This window comes from Malaclemys terrapin, chromosome 6, assembly GCF_027887155.1.
Source record: "Malaclemys terrapin pileata isolate rMalTer1 chromosome 6, rMalTer1.hap1, whole genome shotgun sequence".
Taxonomy (NCBI): domain Eukaryota; kingdom Metazoa; phylum Chordata; order Testudines; family Emydidae; genus Malaclemys; species Malaclemys terrapin.
Genome location: NC_071510.1, coordinates 121,284,113 through 121,303,738, shown reverse-complemented (window position 1 = coordinate 121,303,738; position 19,626 = coordinate 121,284,113). Strand labels below are relative to the sequence as shown.

Sequence of the window (19,626 nt, the reverse complement as noted above, 5' to 3'; positions counted from 1 at the left end):
GTTGACAGAGACCCAGTGGGGCACTTGCCTAGTACTCAGATGGCCCAAGTTCAATTCTCTTCTCCACTGGACTTACCGTGTGGCCTTAGCAAGTCATTTAGTCTCTCTGGGCCTCAGTTCTCCATCTGCAAATAGGGATAATAGCACTGCCCTTCCAAACCCTGGTGGGGAGGGGTCAGGGAAGAATACAGTAGAGACATCATAAGGTGCTCAGATACTATGGTAGGAGGGTACTGTTAGCACCTTCAACAGATAAAGTACAGAAAAGCATATGATGCACCCCTTAAAAGCAGCAGGCTTCATGGGGTGACATGGCTCTGCATCACCCCTAGCACTATTAGCACAATCTGAGTACTCTTTCCTACGGAACAAAGAGTAGTAATTCCAGTAGCAAGGATTGGCAGGGTTGAGCCAATAATGTGTATCTCTATCACAAGTGCCATGTGTAACTAACGGCACATTCTAAAGTAAGCATGACAATATGTCATGCATGCTTTTTCGATTAAATACAAAAGCTTAATTAAAACATAAGGGATAATGCCACTAGATCAAGGCCAAGATATAGGTTTACAAATGTTTTGCAAAGCTAAAATGAATATTTCTTTTCTTCTACAGTGCCTGCATCCTAAATACTAGTGCATGGAAACCTGAAAGGGAGACTAGTCTATTTTTCATGATGTGCAAAAGCCAATCGAGCAGGAATGTTGAAAAGTGAATGTGCATTGCCATTTTGTTAAAAATACATTATTTTGGTTCTCATTTCTTTCCCTTCAGATAAACAGTAAAGGCTGCTGCCTTCATCGTACCTTAAAAATATCGGTTGCTCCCCTCTCAAAGTTGTTTGACCTGCTTTTCAAGGTGATCAACTCACTTTTGCCAGTCTCGCCATAAAGCTGCATGAAGACATTTGCATTGGTGCCTGCTGCCCGCACGTCCCCCGTAACTAAAGACACCTCATAATTTACCACTATTCCAAAAGAAAAAATAAATGTAATGGAGGAATTAATACCACAAAGTTCCTTAGTTTAATTCTGGGGTGAGTTTGCTAATGGTGAAATGCAGAGAATTGCTTTGAGATGAAAATTAATTATCTATAATACACAGAGAATATTTTTATCATGTATAAAAAAATTCATGGCTCCACAGCCAATGCCTGTCTCAATAGGCAATAGCCAATGCCTATCTATCTCAATAGGCTAGGGTATCTCCCAGAAATGTCTCTGACACATTCTGCTTTGGTAAAGCCACCTGAAAAATGTGTCTAATAATATAGCTTTAAAAATCTACTCCAAACGCTAGCTAAACATTATCATTTGTCTAATGTTCTAATTTTACAAGTAGCCAAACTCAGAGATCAGTCTGAATGATCTAGTGGATACAATATGGGCATGTCTACACTGCAGCTGGGTGCATGCCTCCCCAGGTAGAAAAATTCACTCTAGCTTTGTTTGAGCTAGCAGGCTAAAAGTATCAGTGTGGATGTTGCATCCTGCGCAGTGGCTTGGATCAGCTGCCCGAGCTCAGACCTATGGGGTCAGGCGACCTTGGACTCAGGCTCCCTCTCCTCAACATCCACACTGCTATTTTTAGCCCACTAGTTCAAATGGAGCTAGTGCAAGTCTGTCTATCCAGGTTGGGAGGCTTGTTCCCAGCTGCAACATAGACATACCCCAAACGTCTACCACCCACAGACTTCCCATATGGACTCTTGGCCAGTCGTTCAGAAACGCTGTTGCTGTTACCCCATTTGGACAACGGACCTATATACATTTCCCTGAAGGGGAATACTTTGGTTGAGAATGCAAGAGGAGTCATTTACCAGATCCTGAATTTCCTTTCACTCAAGAAAAGTAGTCTGACCCGGTCCAGTAGCAGATGATAAAAATATTTTCCATCAGACCACTGGCTTGTCAGGTCAAGTGAATCTCCCAACTCAAAGTTAGAGGGCTACTAAAATAGGGCCTTAAAAATGGAACCTCATTGCAACATTAACTATGGAGAGGTTAGAGCCTCTCCATAATATAGTAGTGGGGAGGGAGCTATGTGGAGCCATGGGGAAATGCACTACATTTTTCCTCCTTGGGACACGAGGTCAACTTTTAATCTTGGTTCGAAATGAAAATTAATGTACCAATGTCAGTCAAAACCAGACTGGATCTTCTTTCGTATCTATCATAAAACTTCTCTCAAGAGCAACTAGGGACTGGAAATTCAGATGCTGTTGCAAGTCAAGACTGTAATGAACTGGAAGAGCTGTGTGAGGATGCCGCTCTGGAACAGCATGGGAGCTGCAGGTCAGCAAAGAGATGGTTTGATGTTGCAGCCAGGGAAACCCAGTGTCTGACTGCACTGAGCCTGGCCATAGCCCCGGTTCTTCCTAGAATCTCAGAAGTCAGAGATGGAGGCAACTTACTACATCATCTCAGCAATATCCCTGTCCATGCAAGAATAAACCCTACAGTGTTTTTTCCTCGTGTTTTTTCATTTTTTTCCTCATCTGATTGTAAATGAGCACCGCAACAGGGCTTTACCATTTACTTTCACAGTGTGCTGCTACCACTGCCTGTCATGCTGACCAATATTGTATCATGGTTTCCTTGTCTATGTCTGTATCCATCTGTTTTCTCTTGTCTTATACATAGATTGTAAGCTCACTGGGGCAGAGACTGTCTTTTCTGGGTTTGTACAATGGGGTCCTGCTTCATCTCTGGGCCTTTTAGACACTACGATAATACGGATAATAAATAATAATAATAATAACAACAAACGCTTTGCTCCCTCACATTTCTCAATGGACACAATCTCACTTGGGTAGAGCTCCACCTCCACCTTCCCATCAGCCTCGTCTTTGTCCAGCCATCGGTTGCATGGGAACATGTACTGCCTTCCATGGACAGGAACTGTGATCTGGACACTAGCGAGGAACCAACCAGATCGGAGCCCTACATTATCATGTCCAATCAGAAGTCGGTTGATCTTGAAAAGAAAAAGCAAAAAGGGGCAAGGGGAACAAGGAAGGCATTTACTTAATAAAATAAAAATCTACTTCCCCGGTACGTTCTGTTCTTTCACTGTGTGCATGCAAACCTTTTCTATATGTATCGGCTTGTGAACATACAATGTGCCCTTAAACATGCAAGTTGGACATGCAGAGAGCCACACTGCATGTGGAAACATTCCCTTACATGTGCAAACCAGTATCTAAGAAAAATCCCTAGTTGCAATTGTAGCAGCCTATTTGAAAAGGTGGTTTGTAACGTTTTGTCCAAAGGTCAGATTCTCTTACAGTGCAGCAGTTCCCTTAGTACTGTGCTGATTATTACACAAATCACTGGCATAAAATACTGACCCACTTGTGATTAAGTCTTACCTTTCCAATATCCAGTGTCTCTAAAATAAACTCATCCACTCGCCCACGTTCAAAGTAATTGCCTAGGTCATTATCAGAAACTAACAGAGGCTCCTTGCTGGTGTTTGCCTTTTCACCATATAGTTTGATAAAAACTTTAGAATCTGAGCTGGCTCCAGGAACATCTCCTGTCTTCACACTGATGTGATAGCTGACATCTAAAGAGATATTAATGTACACAACACAGACACATGATGCACTGCCAAAGTTCATCCTGAATCATTGAAGCTTGCTGCAAATTAGAACAGAGCACAAGCATGAATCAGAGAGACTTGGAAACATTTTCATCAGAGGCTTGCCCAGAGGAGCAGACTGGAAGGAGCTCATAAACCTATGAGATGTGTTCACCAGCTGTACAAGTGGTGAAAACTCTAACAGATATATAAATGGACTGAGAATGTCTGATGACAGACCCACAGGGTTAGATTATTACCAAAACATGAAAAAGGAAACTTTGTTAGAAACTGAAGTAGCTTTATCTACTTTTATGCCTACAGTTTGATTTTAGCCACTCTCTATTTATTTATTTTCGCATGCCAAATAATTACTAAGAGCTATGTTCTTGTTCTCATTTAGCAATGTTTTAAGAAATTACACTCCTGGTGCCTTAAAATCCCTATAAGGGAGGGTTGTCATCTTATGCCTCATCTGTTATGCCTACAGTTTGATTTTAGCCACTCTCTATTTATTTATTTATTTATTTATTTTCGCATGCCAAATAATTACTAAGAGCTATGTTCTTGTTCTCATTTAGCAATGTTTTAAGAAATTACACTCCTGGTGCCTTAAAATCCCTATAAGGGAGGGTTGTCATCTTTGTCTTTTTTATTTTATTTTATTTTTGATTGGCTGAAATTCAGTGTCATTCAATGGAATTCACTCTGCACAGAAGGCAAATGTTTAAGGATCCAATCTCTAGTCATACAAAACAAGTCATTCTTAAAATTTTTTAAAAGTTCTTTCCATTACACAAAAATGTGGCGGTCATCCTCTTGTAGGTGAATTAATCCCATTCATAAACTAGGATTTAAAGATCACAGATTCCCCCCATATGGCTCAGCACACATTTCTTGGATGTTATTGGTATAAATATTGTAGTTTTCCCATTGATTTAACAATAAATAAATAGCCCAACCCAAAGCCTTCTTTATCCCAGACCAAACTCACTTTTCAGGATCGGTGAATCCCCAGCCGGTACTAACTCTCGAACAATCTGACCATCATCCTCATTTTTGTCAAGCCATCTGGTTTGCAAATAAAAGTAAGTTATCTCCTAATATTTACCACATTCGGGGTTTTTAAGGTCCAGACAAATATAACATGTAACAAAAAGTAACACTGTGTAGATAAAGTGACATTTTTAGGTGGCTATTCATCTGTGAAGAAGACGAGACCTAGTTCTCATGAGTGTGATCTAACCCTGCAGCAGTCACACATTAGTCTAAATTCTCGAAGAGCTAATATTTTCAAAAGGTCCATCTTCCATTTGAAACACAGGTAGAGGTGCATCTATTGTGACTCACATTTGCATTTAAATAGAAGGTGTAAATTCAGCAGATACAAATCACTCCTGCAAACCGGGAGGCTGGGCCTTTTGAAAATCTTGCCCATTATCTGGAAATTCTTATTGTCTTTTATTCTGACAATAATATCAGATAAGGCTATTGACATCTTTTCTTATGACTGCCGATTCCTTTAGCTTTTCATCCTATGCTGTCTATGGGTAACCAGGAAACACTTCTCCTTCACCAGACAAGAGCTGAATTATATTATTGGACCTTGCCTCTTGATTCCAGAGCCGGATGTGCTGTGGAAGTAGCATGCTTCACCCTTGAGTGCTAACACAGGAGGGAGGGAGGAATATATTTGCATCACATCATTCATGTAACAGCAAATCATTAGGCTAATTAAGGAGAGACATCTGTTGCAAATAGAACTGTGGACTCAAACTTAAACTTAAAAGGAAGAGCTGTTTCCTTTAACCCCAAGGAGGAAGAAATTACAGCCAAAAGGAAAAAAAATATCATAATCATTTCAATACAGGTGTGGTATTCACAGAGATTTGCACTTCCCTGATCAGAAGATTGTAGCACAAATTATTTCAAAGTGTTAGATGTTGTTAAAAGTATCATTCTAGATTCATTGGTCCCACACAGGTCTAAGCTGGCCTTTTCAACCATCTAGCATCAGGTAATCAGAGCTGATTTCACAAAAGAGCTATACTAATGTTCTGAATTACCCAGCTCATTTTTCTACTCTGCTTCATCCCTGCAGCTAAAAATACTGTTTTGAACAAATTGGGGTGAACAAAAAACAAGGGAGAAACTTTGGACATTTCACCAAGATTATTTAAAACCCTGGTAGAGAAAGGAGTTTGATAATGATTTCCAAAACTAGAAAGGTTGGGGGGGGGGGAAACGACAACAACATTAATTGTTTTGCATAAAGCACTTTTCAAAGGGCCGACAGTGCTGTTGAGAAGTGCCAGATTGACAGCCCTGGAGGCTGAAGTCCTCTTTAGCCACTGAACAAGTGCAGGGCAGAAGCAGCGCAAGTTTCCCCACGCTGTCCTCCGTCAACGTGCTCCATCCTTACCCATGACACAAAGGGAGGGGGGAGTTTAGTTTCCATCATAGTCAATCTTCAGCCTTGCTGCTGAGACTGCCATTACAAGGAAGCCCATGAGGCAGTGGTTTAGGAATGTGAACAAACGTCAACTAACAATTAGAATGAGGCCATCTTCTCATTTCTCATAGGCCAAACGGTCATCAAGCTGTAACAGCTTCAAAGTCACAACCACCTGGATTTGAATGGTGACCTAGAGGTGAAGGGATCCGGAGCCAAATCCGGAACCACCAACTCCCTTTCCCACCAGTTTTGCTATTTATTTATTTTTTTTAATTTCTCAGGTTCTAATGTCCTCCATCTGAAAAAAAAAAGAGTTAGAATCTCCTTCCTCCCATCCCTGCACACAGAAATAATATCAGCACAGGTGCTATGCAGAAGAAACAGCAGTATGCAGGAACTCCAAACATGAAGCAAAACTCAGAGTTGGCAAGAGCACCAGGAATATTCTGTAGGCCAGAATTCATAAGGGGAACATGAAATAGCCACCAGGATGTTGCAACAATATTAAGTGCACGGAAGCATGCAGAAAAGAGACACATGTAATGCCATTCCCCCACCCCAGTCTCCCCACTAATCTTTTGTTGGTTGTCGGGTATGTAAACTACCCAGTATTCTTCCCTTTCACTCTGTAAAACATGTGGCCATGTGTGTTGGAGAGGTTTAGCGGTAATTATATCAGCATGAAGAAACATCAGTTTAACACTGTGGTAGGTTATCAGGTGCAATGTTCGCCCTCGGTGGTGAGTGAGAGGGACTGTAGGGTTATAGAAGCACAGCTATCTGTGTTGGAGAATGAGAGATTGATGTAAAGAATTGGAGCCAAGCGTGGAGAGTACGGAGGACAAATGAAGAGCGTCTCAGAACATGTGTTTTATGGAAGGAAGTCTTTGTATTAGTTGTGGGTTTGGGGTTTTTTTACCTGTTGCAACTGATCCTTAGTACCTGTATGTCGTGTAGTCCTTGATGATTCAGGGGTCCCATCCTTGGACAGGTATCCAACAACTAGGGGATTAAGTCATCACAAAAGTCAAGATGCCTCTGCATACATGGAACTTAAATGGGGTACCGCCAGAAAACAGAACTTAATTTCTGCCCACCCCACAATCCTCTAAATTCAGAATGCCCTTCAGGACGAGAGAAGCCCCTGAGATGGCCAACTTTATGCCAGTTGCTTTTTGTACTAATCTAGCATCAGTCATCTTGGAAGCTGCTTCTTCCATTGCTGGTGTATATGTGGTTGTTTTTGTATCCTTTGCTGTTGCTGGTGCAATCACCCAATATGGAGTGAATCCAAGGACACCTCCTGAGCCAAGGTGAGAGAATCAAAATGTCTTCCACAAGAAACAGGGCTTTGGGTGCAGAAGAGCAAATATTAACTGCTTCCTTGGTGGAGAAGGGAGTGCTGCAAGGGAATTTATGAAGGAAGACTTCTCCGGAGAAGAGCTTCGCTCTTTGCCGGGGGCTACTGATGAAGAGGCAAGGAAGAGTTTAAATCATGTGTGGAAAGCTTGCTACGGGCTGGTGAAAAGTAAGATGGGGATAGACTACCAAGAGAAATGACTTAAGGCAGCTACCATTGCCCAATCTTGTGTTAGCCAAGAGAACAGCAGGCTGTGGCAAAGACACCATCCCTTCAAGCAGCGCAAGATGAAGACTTGTGAATAATGAGAGATGAGTGATTTTGATTTGAAACACATTCTTGTTTCTCCTTTTCTTCACAACGTGCCATTTGAATGTTGTTCCACGGAAGTCACAATGGAACGTCATAAAGCACTTGAATCTATATATTTGTTCCTTGTACGTCAAGCTCAAGATGCCTCCCATGCTCAGCAGCAAGGTTTGCAAAAATTCGGAGGGGCAAAAGAACTCTATGTATAATGAACGAGGTTTACAATGATGTCAACTAGGTTATGGCACTAATGGATCAACACATTCTAAACACATCAGGCCATTTAAAATAGCATTCATTCGACCTAACAGCCAAAGTACTTGTTGTACAAAGTACTTGTAGAAGCATTTGGTTTGCAATGTAAAATCATCAATAATCCCTAGGTAATTTATATACATCTGTCTAGATATTTCTAACATACACATACCTCACTCTGGTACCACTCTGAGTTGCACACACTCTATCAGACTAAAATGATGTGTTCTGTAATCCCATATTGCACAAATATTTACAAAACGCACAATGATGTGAAAACCACAGGAAGTTCAAAGATTCGGGTCAGGTTTGGACACTTATCCAAAGCTTATCACAAATATTCAGATTTCTTGGGTCTGCAAAGCTGAGCTAGAAATATCAAGCCATATTCCCAGCCGGTATAAAATCATTTCAATGGTGGTATAATGATTTACACCAGCTGAGGACCTGGCCTAACATGAGATTGGGCTGTCTTTGATTTCCATTTAATTTCTGCCAGGGATATTACTGGCTGTCAGCTCCTCCGTTCCTGGCTTTGCACTGAGCCCCACAATGAAAACAAAAAATAAAACCCCTAAGCTTTGATCCTCAAAATAGGTTCGGTTCTAGGTTTGGGTGGGAAAGGTGGTTTTTATTTTATTCAACCCTTTCATCTATCCTTTTTATTGTTAGCACTATTTATGTTTATAGCATCCAAACTGTAAAGTACTTATAATATACAGATGGATTCAGTCATTGCACTGAATGGTTCAGTGATTCACTTTGAAAAAATCTGAATTATTCTAATGTCAGAAAGTCATAAAAGATTTCAAGGCATCTGAATGATGAGCTAGCACTCTGCAAAGAACACTCAGATATTAGAGACACAAGATGGGTGAGGTAATATCGTTTATTGGACCAACTTCTGTTGGTGTGAGAGACAAGCTTTTGAGCTTACACAGAGCTCTTGGAAATGTACTTCAAAGGAGCATTTTTAATGCACTGACTCTGAGAATAACTATGAGCCATTACATTTTTTTCACAGCAACTATTTTGGTAGTTTAAAGCACAGGACTGGGAGACATTACTCCGGGATTCTATTCCTGGCTCTGCCGCAAACTCACTGTTAATCCATTTAGTTTCTCTGTACCTCAGTTTGCTAATACTTCTTGTAGGACTGTTGTGATTTAATTAGTGGATGTTCCTCCAGTGCTACATAAATGCTTATTGTTAAAAGCTTTTAAATTTAAAAAAATCTTAGCCACATGTTTACGCATATAAATGAGAAGAACAAAACAGACTTCAGTGCGTTACGTGGATGGGAAATCCATGTTGATGTCCTTCTGGCATCAGAAATCATGAGAGCTGTGTAACCAACACCCCGCAATGGAATTATATCCTATATCTCAGTGCATCCAGACCGGTGGGAGAAAGTTTAGCATTTTCTGCCCCAGTATGATCTGTTCCTGTTGGGAGAAAGTATTTTGTGCTCTGGCTGCGCTGGATCACAGCAGAAGCAGCTGAGCTCAGCGCATGTCCTTGGACCAGTCCTAAGTAACAGCAGAAAGAAAATTATTTCCCCTGGACTTTGTCAATGTGCTATAGTAACAATTGAAGGTGATCAGGCCACAGAAGAGAAGGGTGATGGGTACAACAACATATCCACCAGCTGGCAACAGATTGACTGAGACAGATGCTTCCCCTGGGCTTTCTGAATTGTAGTCTCTAACCTCTCACTACCACATGCTTGCCTTGGCTCACTAAGGAAGGGCTGCTCCTCCTAGCCAAGTTTCTAGAAGTATCTGTATCCTGGAGGAGCAGGCCCCTCTGAATGATATCCAGAGCAGCAAGGGAATTGGAGGTATCCCTGGCCAGCAGGAGTGGAAGCATCCAAACGCTGCAGGTCATGGACAAGTTTATTCATTCCTATGGAGGATGCAGTGAGTGAGCACCTTTGCCTACAGATACCTCCAGCCTCCACGACAACTGTAGACTGTCATTCTGCTCCACTTTCTCATGATCCTGCAGAAGACGCAGGCACCAGAGGCAGTGATAGGAACAGTGCTCCACTCACTCCCACTCTGTCAGTCATGTGACCATTTCCATCTGAGAGGAACGGATAATGGTGGCACAAGGACAGCAAAACAACCCACATGAGTGACAATGGTCTCACTTGGACAACAGATCATGGAAAACACACGAAGAGCAGAATCCAATGATGTGAAGGCTGAATATGCAAACTGGATATTCTACAGTCAGGTCTTAATTTCCAGCCTCTTGTTTATAGTTGTTGTTTTAAATGGGCAATGAAATATTTTCTATCACAACTGGATGGTGGGCCAAGTGCTTTACTGTAACCTTACTAGAACAGGATCTTCACCCCATGGTGGATGAAGGCCATTAACTAAGTGGCTTCAGTCATGAGGTTATTCAGAAGTAGTCATTAATGTGAGCTAGATGTATCACATGGCTAGACTTGTGAGGCTCTCTGAAGATACTCAGCATAACAGTTCTCAATGTGGACATTTCATGTCCAAGTCAATGCCTGTCTGGTTACCATATTGTGTGTTAACTTATTAAATGGGTATTAAAAAGTGGCAACATCATAACATGATTGGTTTATTTTGTGATTAAGGAGGTTATAATTTGGAAACTTGACCAATTTTCACAATGAACGTGATGTTGCATCTCATGTCAAATTCTACATCACTGGCAAGTTGGCTCTGCTCTCCATTATGTGATGTGGCTTTAGTAATTCAGTGGGTCTAATTCTGAGCTCACATTGTTTTACACTCACTTCTGGGGAGTAATTGCTGGTTATACTGACATGAGATCAGAATCAGACCCAGTGGATTTACATTTGTTGGCAATTTGAGAATAATCAGATTAGTATATACAATTCTACCAGTCCTGTGGGAAGAGAGCGCCTTATTTTTTTTAAAACAGCAATTCATTGTTATTCAGTGGAATTCACCCTGCAAAGCATGAAATCCTCTGCACAGAAAGGTGGGATTTGAAGGACCCAGGTGTCTATGTTAAAGCTGTGTCTGTTGTGTTTTCACCTAGCTATTGATTATTTACACCTTTCACCTTGCGGCAGATACTGGTTAGCACTTGTGTGTAGGATGTGAAAATGAGTGCTAGCTATAACTTCTCCAAGGGAAGCTTCAACTACAGCACCTTCTTTTCAGCCACTTATTGTCTTGAGGAAAGAGAAGAATACATGTGTAACTTGCCTGAATGGCACAGTCACGGCCCTTTTCTCTACGATCCCCACCCGCCCTTGTGCAATATGCACTTCCGTTCAAGTGGTGAGCTTTCATGACAGCATCTTATTGATTTTGCATACTCCCAACAAGAGACTAGCATGCCACAGCTCTCAGGACCATGGGACATGCATGTGAGGGCAGAAGAAGGCTCCACATCTGCAACAAAACTAGGTGGCTTCAATAACAATGAGAGTGTTCCTGCACCAGCAAGTTGAATTAACATTGGTTTCATCATTGGAAGGTGGCATTTTGTCTCTGGGAAATCCTCAGCACCACTGGGTTAATTACTGTAAAGTTTATTCTTCAGATTGCTGCCTATTTAGTAGGAGAGGGCAATATTATACTTAATCTCCCAATCCACACATTTTGCTTTCAGGCCAAGCAAACAAATTATCTGGCAGGATTTAGATGAGCTCAGAAGATTCCAGCCCTGAACAGTAATTAGGCTCTTGAAAGTGTGACAAATCAATAAATAAAGGCATAATTTGAGAGCATCATTTCCAGTACCTGTAGCATGGGAATTCCACAGCCTGATTTTCTGGCTGCCCTTCTTCCCTCACTATCACTTTGTCAAGGTACCAGCCACTGCTTCCTCCTTTGCCATCATGCCCTATCCTCACCCTCCTCACCTGCTTCAGAGTCACAGCTTCAATGTAGAACTCATCAGCCTTTGGCAGAGAGAAAAAGAAACAAGATTAGGCAACATGGCTCCTAAGAAACAAAATAAACACAAGCATTTATTACTGCGATCAAACCAATCCCAGAGCTGCAGGATGTAGAAGATCCCTCAGAAGCAGGTGAATGGATTAAGTTCAAGTTCATCTACCAAAGAATAAACCAGAACATCTGTGCTAGCCTCATCGGGTGGGATTGATAAAGCAACGGCGGCCAGAGCTTTTGGGTGCTTACTCCTACCCATAGTCTCATACCTCATCCTAGTAGGGAGGAAAGATGGTCCAGTTCTAAGGGTGTTGGCCTGGGACCTGGGAAACCCACGTTCCGTTCTCTACTCTGCCTCAGACTTCCTGGGGGAGCTAGGGTAAATCACCTAGTCTCTCTCTGCCTGAGTTCTCCAACTATAAACTGAGATGGTACCTCCTCACCCCAGGGGGGAACTCTGAAGCTAAATACATGTAAAGATTGTGAGGTATTCAGATACTCCAGTAATGGGGGCTATATAAGTACCTTAGACAGACATATACACACTGTAGTTTACCATGCTCCTGATGCAATTACAAGTGCCCCTTGCTTTAATGCCTTGTTAGGCAGGAGAAAATTGGAGGGAACGTAGTGCTGTGGTGCATTTGTCTCTTCTGTCCACAGAAAGCACAAATTTGCTGCTGCTGGTGGCCTGTCTTCATTAATGCCCAGACAGAGGGTTAGGAGGGTGACAAATTTTCCCAACCAAGAAAGATTATTACAAAAATATCAGCCACTACTTTCAAAATATGTTTTAAAAGTTTTCAGCAAAACTGTCCTTTCAAAAAAAGGCAGCAAAAACATACTACTGAACTTTTAAGTGTTAAAAATAATGGGTGTGCTTGTGTAAGCAAAAATTACGTACATAATAAAGGGTCACAGGATCAGACTCACAAATATCTATTCACTGATCAAAACCTAGCAGGTCTGACCTAACTTAATGAAGTTGGCTATGCTGGACCTGATTCTGAGCTCACTGACCATACAATGGTGTAAATAAATGAGCGCTTACCATACTCTGGTATAAATTAAGTCAATGAAATTACACCAGTGCAACCTGCTAATGTATACAAACTAAACTGGTTTAACCCTTGCTTACATCAGTAAACTACCCACTTGAGCTAAACTAATATAAGCTAGGGTTAAACTGGTTTAAATGCATCTACATTAGAGGTTTGCACCTTTTTATTTTTACTTATTTTTATTTGTTTTTTATTTATTTTTAATTTTTAATTGATTGATTAAATTTATTTAAACTAGTGCATTTTTTTGAACGACAAGTTCTGTTTGGTCAGAGTTAAGCCCTGTAGATCTTTCTGTTTCACTCACCAGTTTTCAGTTCACCCTGCCAAAAGAACAATTATTCTTCAATACATCCCAGGTTAGTTTATATAATCTGGCTGCTATTACAGCACGAGCAGGATTTCAAAAATTTGTTTTTGCTATTATCCACTGTTTATTTCATGCAAATTGCCATACAAATCATTTTTATAAGTCAGAAACTAGTTATCTGTGTTTAAAATATATTTCTGGCTGAAATGAACTAAGATGATGATGATTTTGGAACACCACAGAAGCAGGCTTCCAACTAACAGAAAAATGAGACTTGCTTTGCTATTATTTGGTAAGAGGTAACTTTTCCTCCAGTTTAAAAAATTGTTACATTGTTACCGGAATAAATCATCCCATATTTTTTAAGTTCTTCTTACATTTTGGGCCTACTTTTCAAAACTGGGCCTATAAATAGGGTCTGAAAAAATATGTATGTGCATATATTACACTTGCAAAATGCACATTTGCATGAGTAAATATGCAATTGCATACACAGTTTTCAAGCACAGCTACGCATCCTGCCATGCAAATGCCAACTGCGTGCACAAATACAGGTTTTGTAGACACAATAAGGGCTCGGTTCTGCATCCTGGGAGCCCCCAAAACACCCTGTGACGTCTAAGAATTTCAGTGGGAGTTTGGAAGCTCTAGAAATGTAAAATCAGGTCCCATCTGTGAATGTGTATTTTGCAGTCACAATTTAAATGGCCAATTTTGAAAATCTCACCTTTCCTATTTACATTTTCTTGCCACTTAAAATTTTTAATTAAAAATGACTTAAAAAAAACCCACAAACAAATGGCGAATTTGAGTGATTCTCTGATCAGATTCTCAAATTCTTCCCTTAGAGATGCATGCCTGGCTTTTAACAGCTTAAACTGAAAACCAGAAATCTAAAGTGTTAGGCACAATTGAATGCATATTAAGTAGGTTGACCCCATGGGACAGATCAGTGCATTATTTGCTAGTTAACGATGCATTGGCCTTAGCTACTTTTGAGTCTTTCTATTATTCTATGCTTTGCACAGAATCAGTGCACAGTGTCCATCCCTGGCCATTTCACGCTCCTCCAGGGAGGACAGAAAAACACATGATATTCTGACAAGAAAATAACTGCATGAATAAGACATGAAAATTTGGTGTGGCAATGCGAGTGGGGTGGAAATGAGAATAAAGCATACAGAGGAAACATTTTATTGAAGAAATAAGCTGCAAATGTTAACAGGAAAGGTAATTAACCATTGGAACAACTTACCAAAAGTTGTGGTGGATTCTCCATCATGGGCAATTTTTAAACCAAGATGGGATGTTTTTCTAAAAGAGGTGCTCTAGTTCAAACAGGAATTAATTCAGGGAAGTTCTACGGCCTGTGTTAACCAGGAGGTCAGACTAGATTCTCACAAATGGTCCCTTTTGGTCTTATAATGAATTTCTGACTTTTACCTGCAACATTCTGCTCTTCCCACCCCTGCCCAAATAGCCTGCTCTCCCCAACATCAGATCATGGGGGAAGTCTGTCTTTCATTCTTGGAGGACTGACGAGTTTCCTAGAACTCTTCCTCTCCAGGAAACCATCACGACAGTCAACGTTCAGCCTAGAGACCAAAACAAGAGTCGCTTCCTTACATGAATGTGCTCACTGCAGTCTTCCATGTGGGTGGGGGCGGGGAAAGTCTTTGTCCAGCTAGCTGAAAGACAAGGGGCATTGCCCCTATAATGGGTGAGGAGGTAGGGAAAAGCTTACAGGCATGGGCAGGAAGAGTAGGAAGCAATTGGGGCCAGGTCAGAAGAAGGTAACTGCTCTGCCCTTCCTGCTGACCGGAAGAGTGGAGGCCAGGGGTATTTATATCCCATGCAGCCCTGGGGAGGCCCTTTTTTACCTGCATTGGGCTCACATAGCAAAAGGACCAGTCCCTCTCTTGACCCAGTGTGGGCATTACACTAGTTGCCCTTTTCCTTGGGGCGCTGGGAAGGAATTTTTTCCTCACTGCCAGATTGGCCAAGGCAGGGTGGGTTTTCTCACCTTCCCCACAGCAGGTCCGAGACCATGTGAGGTGGAGCAGGGGCATGCAACTAATGCCACTGAGTATGTAAAAGTTGTGGTGGATGTCCAGGGCAGGTATTCAGTATGGAAGGGACCACGGTTATCGGATGAAATAGATTGGAAAAGAATATGATGGAAAGTGTCCCTTAAGGGAGCTGAGTAAGAGGGGATTGGGGTTCCTGTGTCTCATACAGTGGGGAGCTGGACCCACCCGCCTTTTATAGCACCCTTACCCTTCTTATGAGAGGAGGGCGGCGGGGTCCCAGCAGCAGGATAGCTGGGACTTAGTTGGGGATCATGTGGAAATGATTAAGGAAAGGATGATGACCTGCACTGTACAATTGGTTACCAGGTACTCCACATCCATTGCCTCCTGTCTTTCTTCTGGGGTGGCCAGACCATGCACATCCAGACATTGTCAAGCAAAGGGCACTCCTCCTTCTTGCCATCCTCCTCACCTAACCCTCTCCACTCAAACCTATCAGGACACCTCTGCCATGCACATGATTTCCACTGACCCCCACTGTCCCAAGGAGTATCAGTGCCAAGCTTGCAGCTGAATCTCCTGAGGTTGCAGCTGCTCCTATGCCTCAGTGCAACATGTAGCTCCTGTGATTCAAGATGGTATCGACAACGTTTTAAACAGTCCTAGAAACTACATTCCCCCAACCCCATTGCCAAAGGAGCTCAGCGAGTTGCCAGCCGTCGCACGTTTTAAGCAGCATGCTCAGACAGGCTTAAGGAGCCATGGTGCCAACTTACACTGCCTTTCTCAAATTTATTCATGGTGTTTATGCTGTTGAAGAGGATACGTTCCCCAGTATCTCCCTGGTCCCCAATGAGATTGACAAAGACATTGGCATCTGTTCCGCTTCCGCTTACTGTCCCGGTGCAGACGGTCACCCGGTACTTTATCACTGGGAAGACACAAATTAATAAAGCAACTTCAGAATGCAATTTATTGCAATTGAAATTTATTTCATTTTCCATAATTAATTCCAAACATTCTGATTCACAGCTCAAACTTTCACTTTGTAATTTTGCTGATGTATTGACTTTTACTTTACTAATGCCGCAAGTCAGTACATTGCTACAGAAAAAAGGGGGGAAAAACAAAGTATAAATACCAGCTCTGGTTTCCCTTTCTTGCACACTACCAAAGCATTCAGATGGGAAAGTTGGTTGCAAACTTGAGAAAGAGCTTCAGGGCGAAGAGACTTCAAACCCACCAATAAACAGACTGATACGTTTTAGAAAGAGAGAATCCAGCTTTAGGCTTCCTTTCTATTTTTTCCCATTCTTTGCAAGCCAGCCAATCAGCTACAGGAGTGACCTGGAAGCGCTCGAGAAGATACATGTGAGCTAGTTAGAGCCAGAGACTGTAACAACAGATTTTCAAAACTAACCAAAGAGAGGTGCAAACAAACTCACTCACCTGTATGCAGTACAATTGCTACTGAGCTACATGAAGCTCGGCACCTTGCAAGAGTTTGCAAAGTAATCAATTCGTACAACAATCCCTGTGAGGCAGGTAGACATCATCATCCCCACTGAAAGGTAATAAAGGGACAAAGCAGCCCATCTCGTGCAGCTGTACAGGAGACTAAGGGTACGTCTATACTTACCTCTGGGTTCGGCGGTAAGCAATTGATCTTGTCTAGATGCGATAAAATCGATCCTGGAGGTGCTCGCCGTCGACGCCGGTACTCCTGCTCTGCGAGAGGAGTACGCGGAGTCGACGGGGGAGCCTGCCTGCCGTGTGTGGACCCGCGGTAAGTACCTTGTAGTTCAAACTAAGATACTTGGACTTCAGCTACGTTATTCCCGTAGCTGAAGTTGCGTATCTTAGTTCGAACTGGGGGGTTAGTGTGGACCAGCCCTAAGAGACTTGTTCCAGTGCTTAACTATCCTTTGAGTTTAAAAGTTTTCCCCCCCCTAATATCCAACCTAAATCTCCCTTGCTGCAAACTGAGCTGATTACTTCTTGTCCTACGCTCAGTGGATATGGAGCACCATTGATCACGATCCTATTTATAACAATCTTCTACATATTTGAAATCATATCAAATCTCCCTTCAGCCTTCTCTTCTCTAAACGTGCCTGATTCTTTCAACCTTCCATGTTTTCTAACCCTCTTTCAATTTTTGTTGCTCTCCTTTCGACTCTCTCTGGCTTGTTCACTTCTTTCTTAAAGTGTGGTGCCCGCAACTGGGCACAGTACTCCAGCTGAGGCCTCACCAGTGCTGAGTAGAGTGGAACATCTCCCATGTCTTATATGTGATACTACTGTTAATAAATTCCAGAATGACATTTGTCTTTTCCACAGCAGCATCATGCTGTTGACGCATTTTGAATTTGTGATCCTCGATAACCCCCCAGATCCTCTTCTGTTGTACCGCTGCCTAGCCAGTTATTCACCATTTTATATTTATGCATTGGATTTTTCCTTCCTAAGTGTAGTATTTTTCATTTAATAGCATTTCATCTTTTTGATTTCAGACCAGTTCTCCAATTTATCAAGATCATTTTGAATCTTCCAAAGTGCTTGCAACCCCTCCCAGCTTGGTGTCACCCACAAATTTTATAAGCATACACATCACTCTGTTATCCAAGTCATTAATGAAAATATTGAATAGTACCAGACTCAGGACTAAGTCCTATCAGGACCCCACTAGATCCATCCTCCCAGTTTGACAGTGAACCATTGATAACTACTCTGAGTAGAGTCTTTCATAATCTAGCCCTTAGATATCTAAATGCAAGTTTAGGCACATTAAATGCTCAAGCCTGAAACTTGGCTGAACAGTAGAACTAAAACAGCATCACCAGGTGCTCCCTAACAAATAAACTTTTTTAACTCAGGCCTCCTCTTCATAGCTGATTAAAAATAAATTTCAAAACCCAGTGTGACATTTTAATAACATTTGCGATTACAATTATTCTTCATGCTTACAGATCACTGAGTTCTCAAGAATTTCCATACGAGATCAGACTCATGCAATGGTCCAGATAGTCCAGTGTCCTGTCTCCAACACTGACCAGCACCAGATGTTACAGAGGTGCAAGAAGGTGCAGGAAACCCCACAGCAAGTAGATGTGCAGTATCCTCCCCCCCTCACAGAAAGTCTCTGTTAAGTAAGTTTAATGCTTCTGAAATACAGTTGAGAGGTTGTACTCAGTGATTCAGTTCTAAAAGCAATAGGATGGAATTCTTCTTGAATAAACGGAGTCCTGTTAAGCTCCTTCATTAAAGCTACAGGTGATAAACATATATTTGAGTACTTGCATGTAACGAAAGGTGCCCATTTCCTTGTGTGTATAGATAAAAATATAGTGTATACCCTTTTGGTGTATATATCTTTACAAAACTTTTTAGACCCCATTTCAATGAAGCATTTAAATATTTTTATATAGACACACACACATTCAAATCTTGTACTTTCCATTTAAAAATGGACTGGAAATTGCATAAGTAGAAAGAAAATACACTTTAAAGAACAACTGTGTTCTGGCCTGATCTTTCCCATCTCTACTGTTAAGTCAGCTCAAAACAGAGCCTACAATTTCAAACACTTTGTGCAGTTAATGGTGCAAAAATAAAATCCCGTAGGAAAATCAGTGCCAAAAAAAGAGGCTAATTGAATTGCACAGGTCTATCTGTGCATCACTGAAACAAAGAGGATTTATTTCTATTCAGTCACTAAACAAGCCTCTATAAGGAATCCTTGATTCTTACCTGGCATGACTTCAGTCACTAGAGGTCCCTCTGCAGGGAGCTCCCTGATGATCTCATTGTCGTCTTCATTTACATCCAGCCAACGGCCACAGTTGAACGTATATTTCTCTTTTGTCAGCGTTTTCAGCAGAGTTATCTTAATTAAACCGAAACACCACATGAGTTAGCAGGCTTAAAAACAAAAATGACAAGCTCCCAATGAGCTCTGCCAGGGGAGGAAGGGTAGGTTCAGAGCGATGAAGGAATAAGTATTAATAATTAGAGATCCTATTCAGGTTCGCCTACTATGCTCATCACTGGGGTATATGAGCACCTTCCAGAATTAGGACATTGAACAAAGAGACTAACGTCTGTCAAATCTGATTCCTTTTCATTCCTTTCCTTCTCTACCCTCCTGAAGGCAAAGCCATTGATTCAATCACATCTGCCCTCCCCACAAAAAAACACTTAGAAAAAAGTTTTGATCAAGCTCGTTATTATTCCGAATTTCTTATTTGCTCACACTATGCCCAGCGCTATACAGACAACATAGAGATAACATACAGATAATCTCTGCCCTGAGGAGATTTCAAGTTCAAAACAGAAAGACGCAGAACAGGCAAGATA

General features: G+C 41.6%; 1 protein-coding gene across 2 annotated transcripts in view; it reads right to left on the bottom strand.

The window, feature by feature from the left end:
• The window catches only part of LOXHD1 (lipoxygenase homology PLAT domains 1), a 289,678-nt gene that overhangs the window by 122,011 nt on the left and 148,041 nt on the right, over positions 1-19,626 (bottom strand). The window contains exons 18-24 of one of the 2 annotated variants that reach the window (XM_054031209.1): positions 19,021-19,156; positions 16,047-16,201; positions 11,717-11,877; positions 4,577-4,653; positions 3,371-3,567; positions 2,784-2,976; positions 807-967 (exon numbers count right to left, since the gene is read on the bottom strand). In XM_054031209.1, coding sequence (XP_053887184.1) covers positions 807-967; positions 2,784-2,976; positions 3,371-3,567; positions 4,577-4,653; positions 11,717-11,877; positions 16,047-16,201; positions 19,021-19,156 — 1,080 coding nt within the window. Of the gene's footprint in view, positions 1-806; positions 968-2,783; positions 2,977-3,370; positions 3,568-4,576; positions 4,654-11,716; positions 11,878-16,046; positions 16,202-19,020; positions 19,157-19,626 lie in introns of those variants that run through there. The other variant, XM_054031208.1, reaches the window with a different exon arrangement.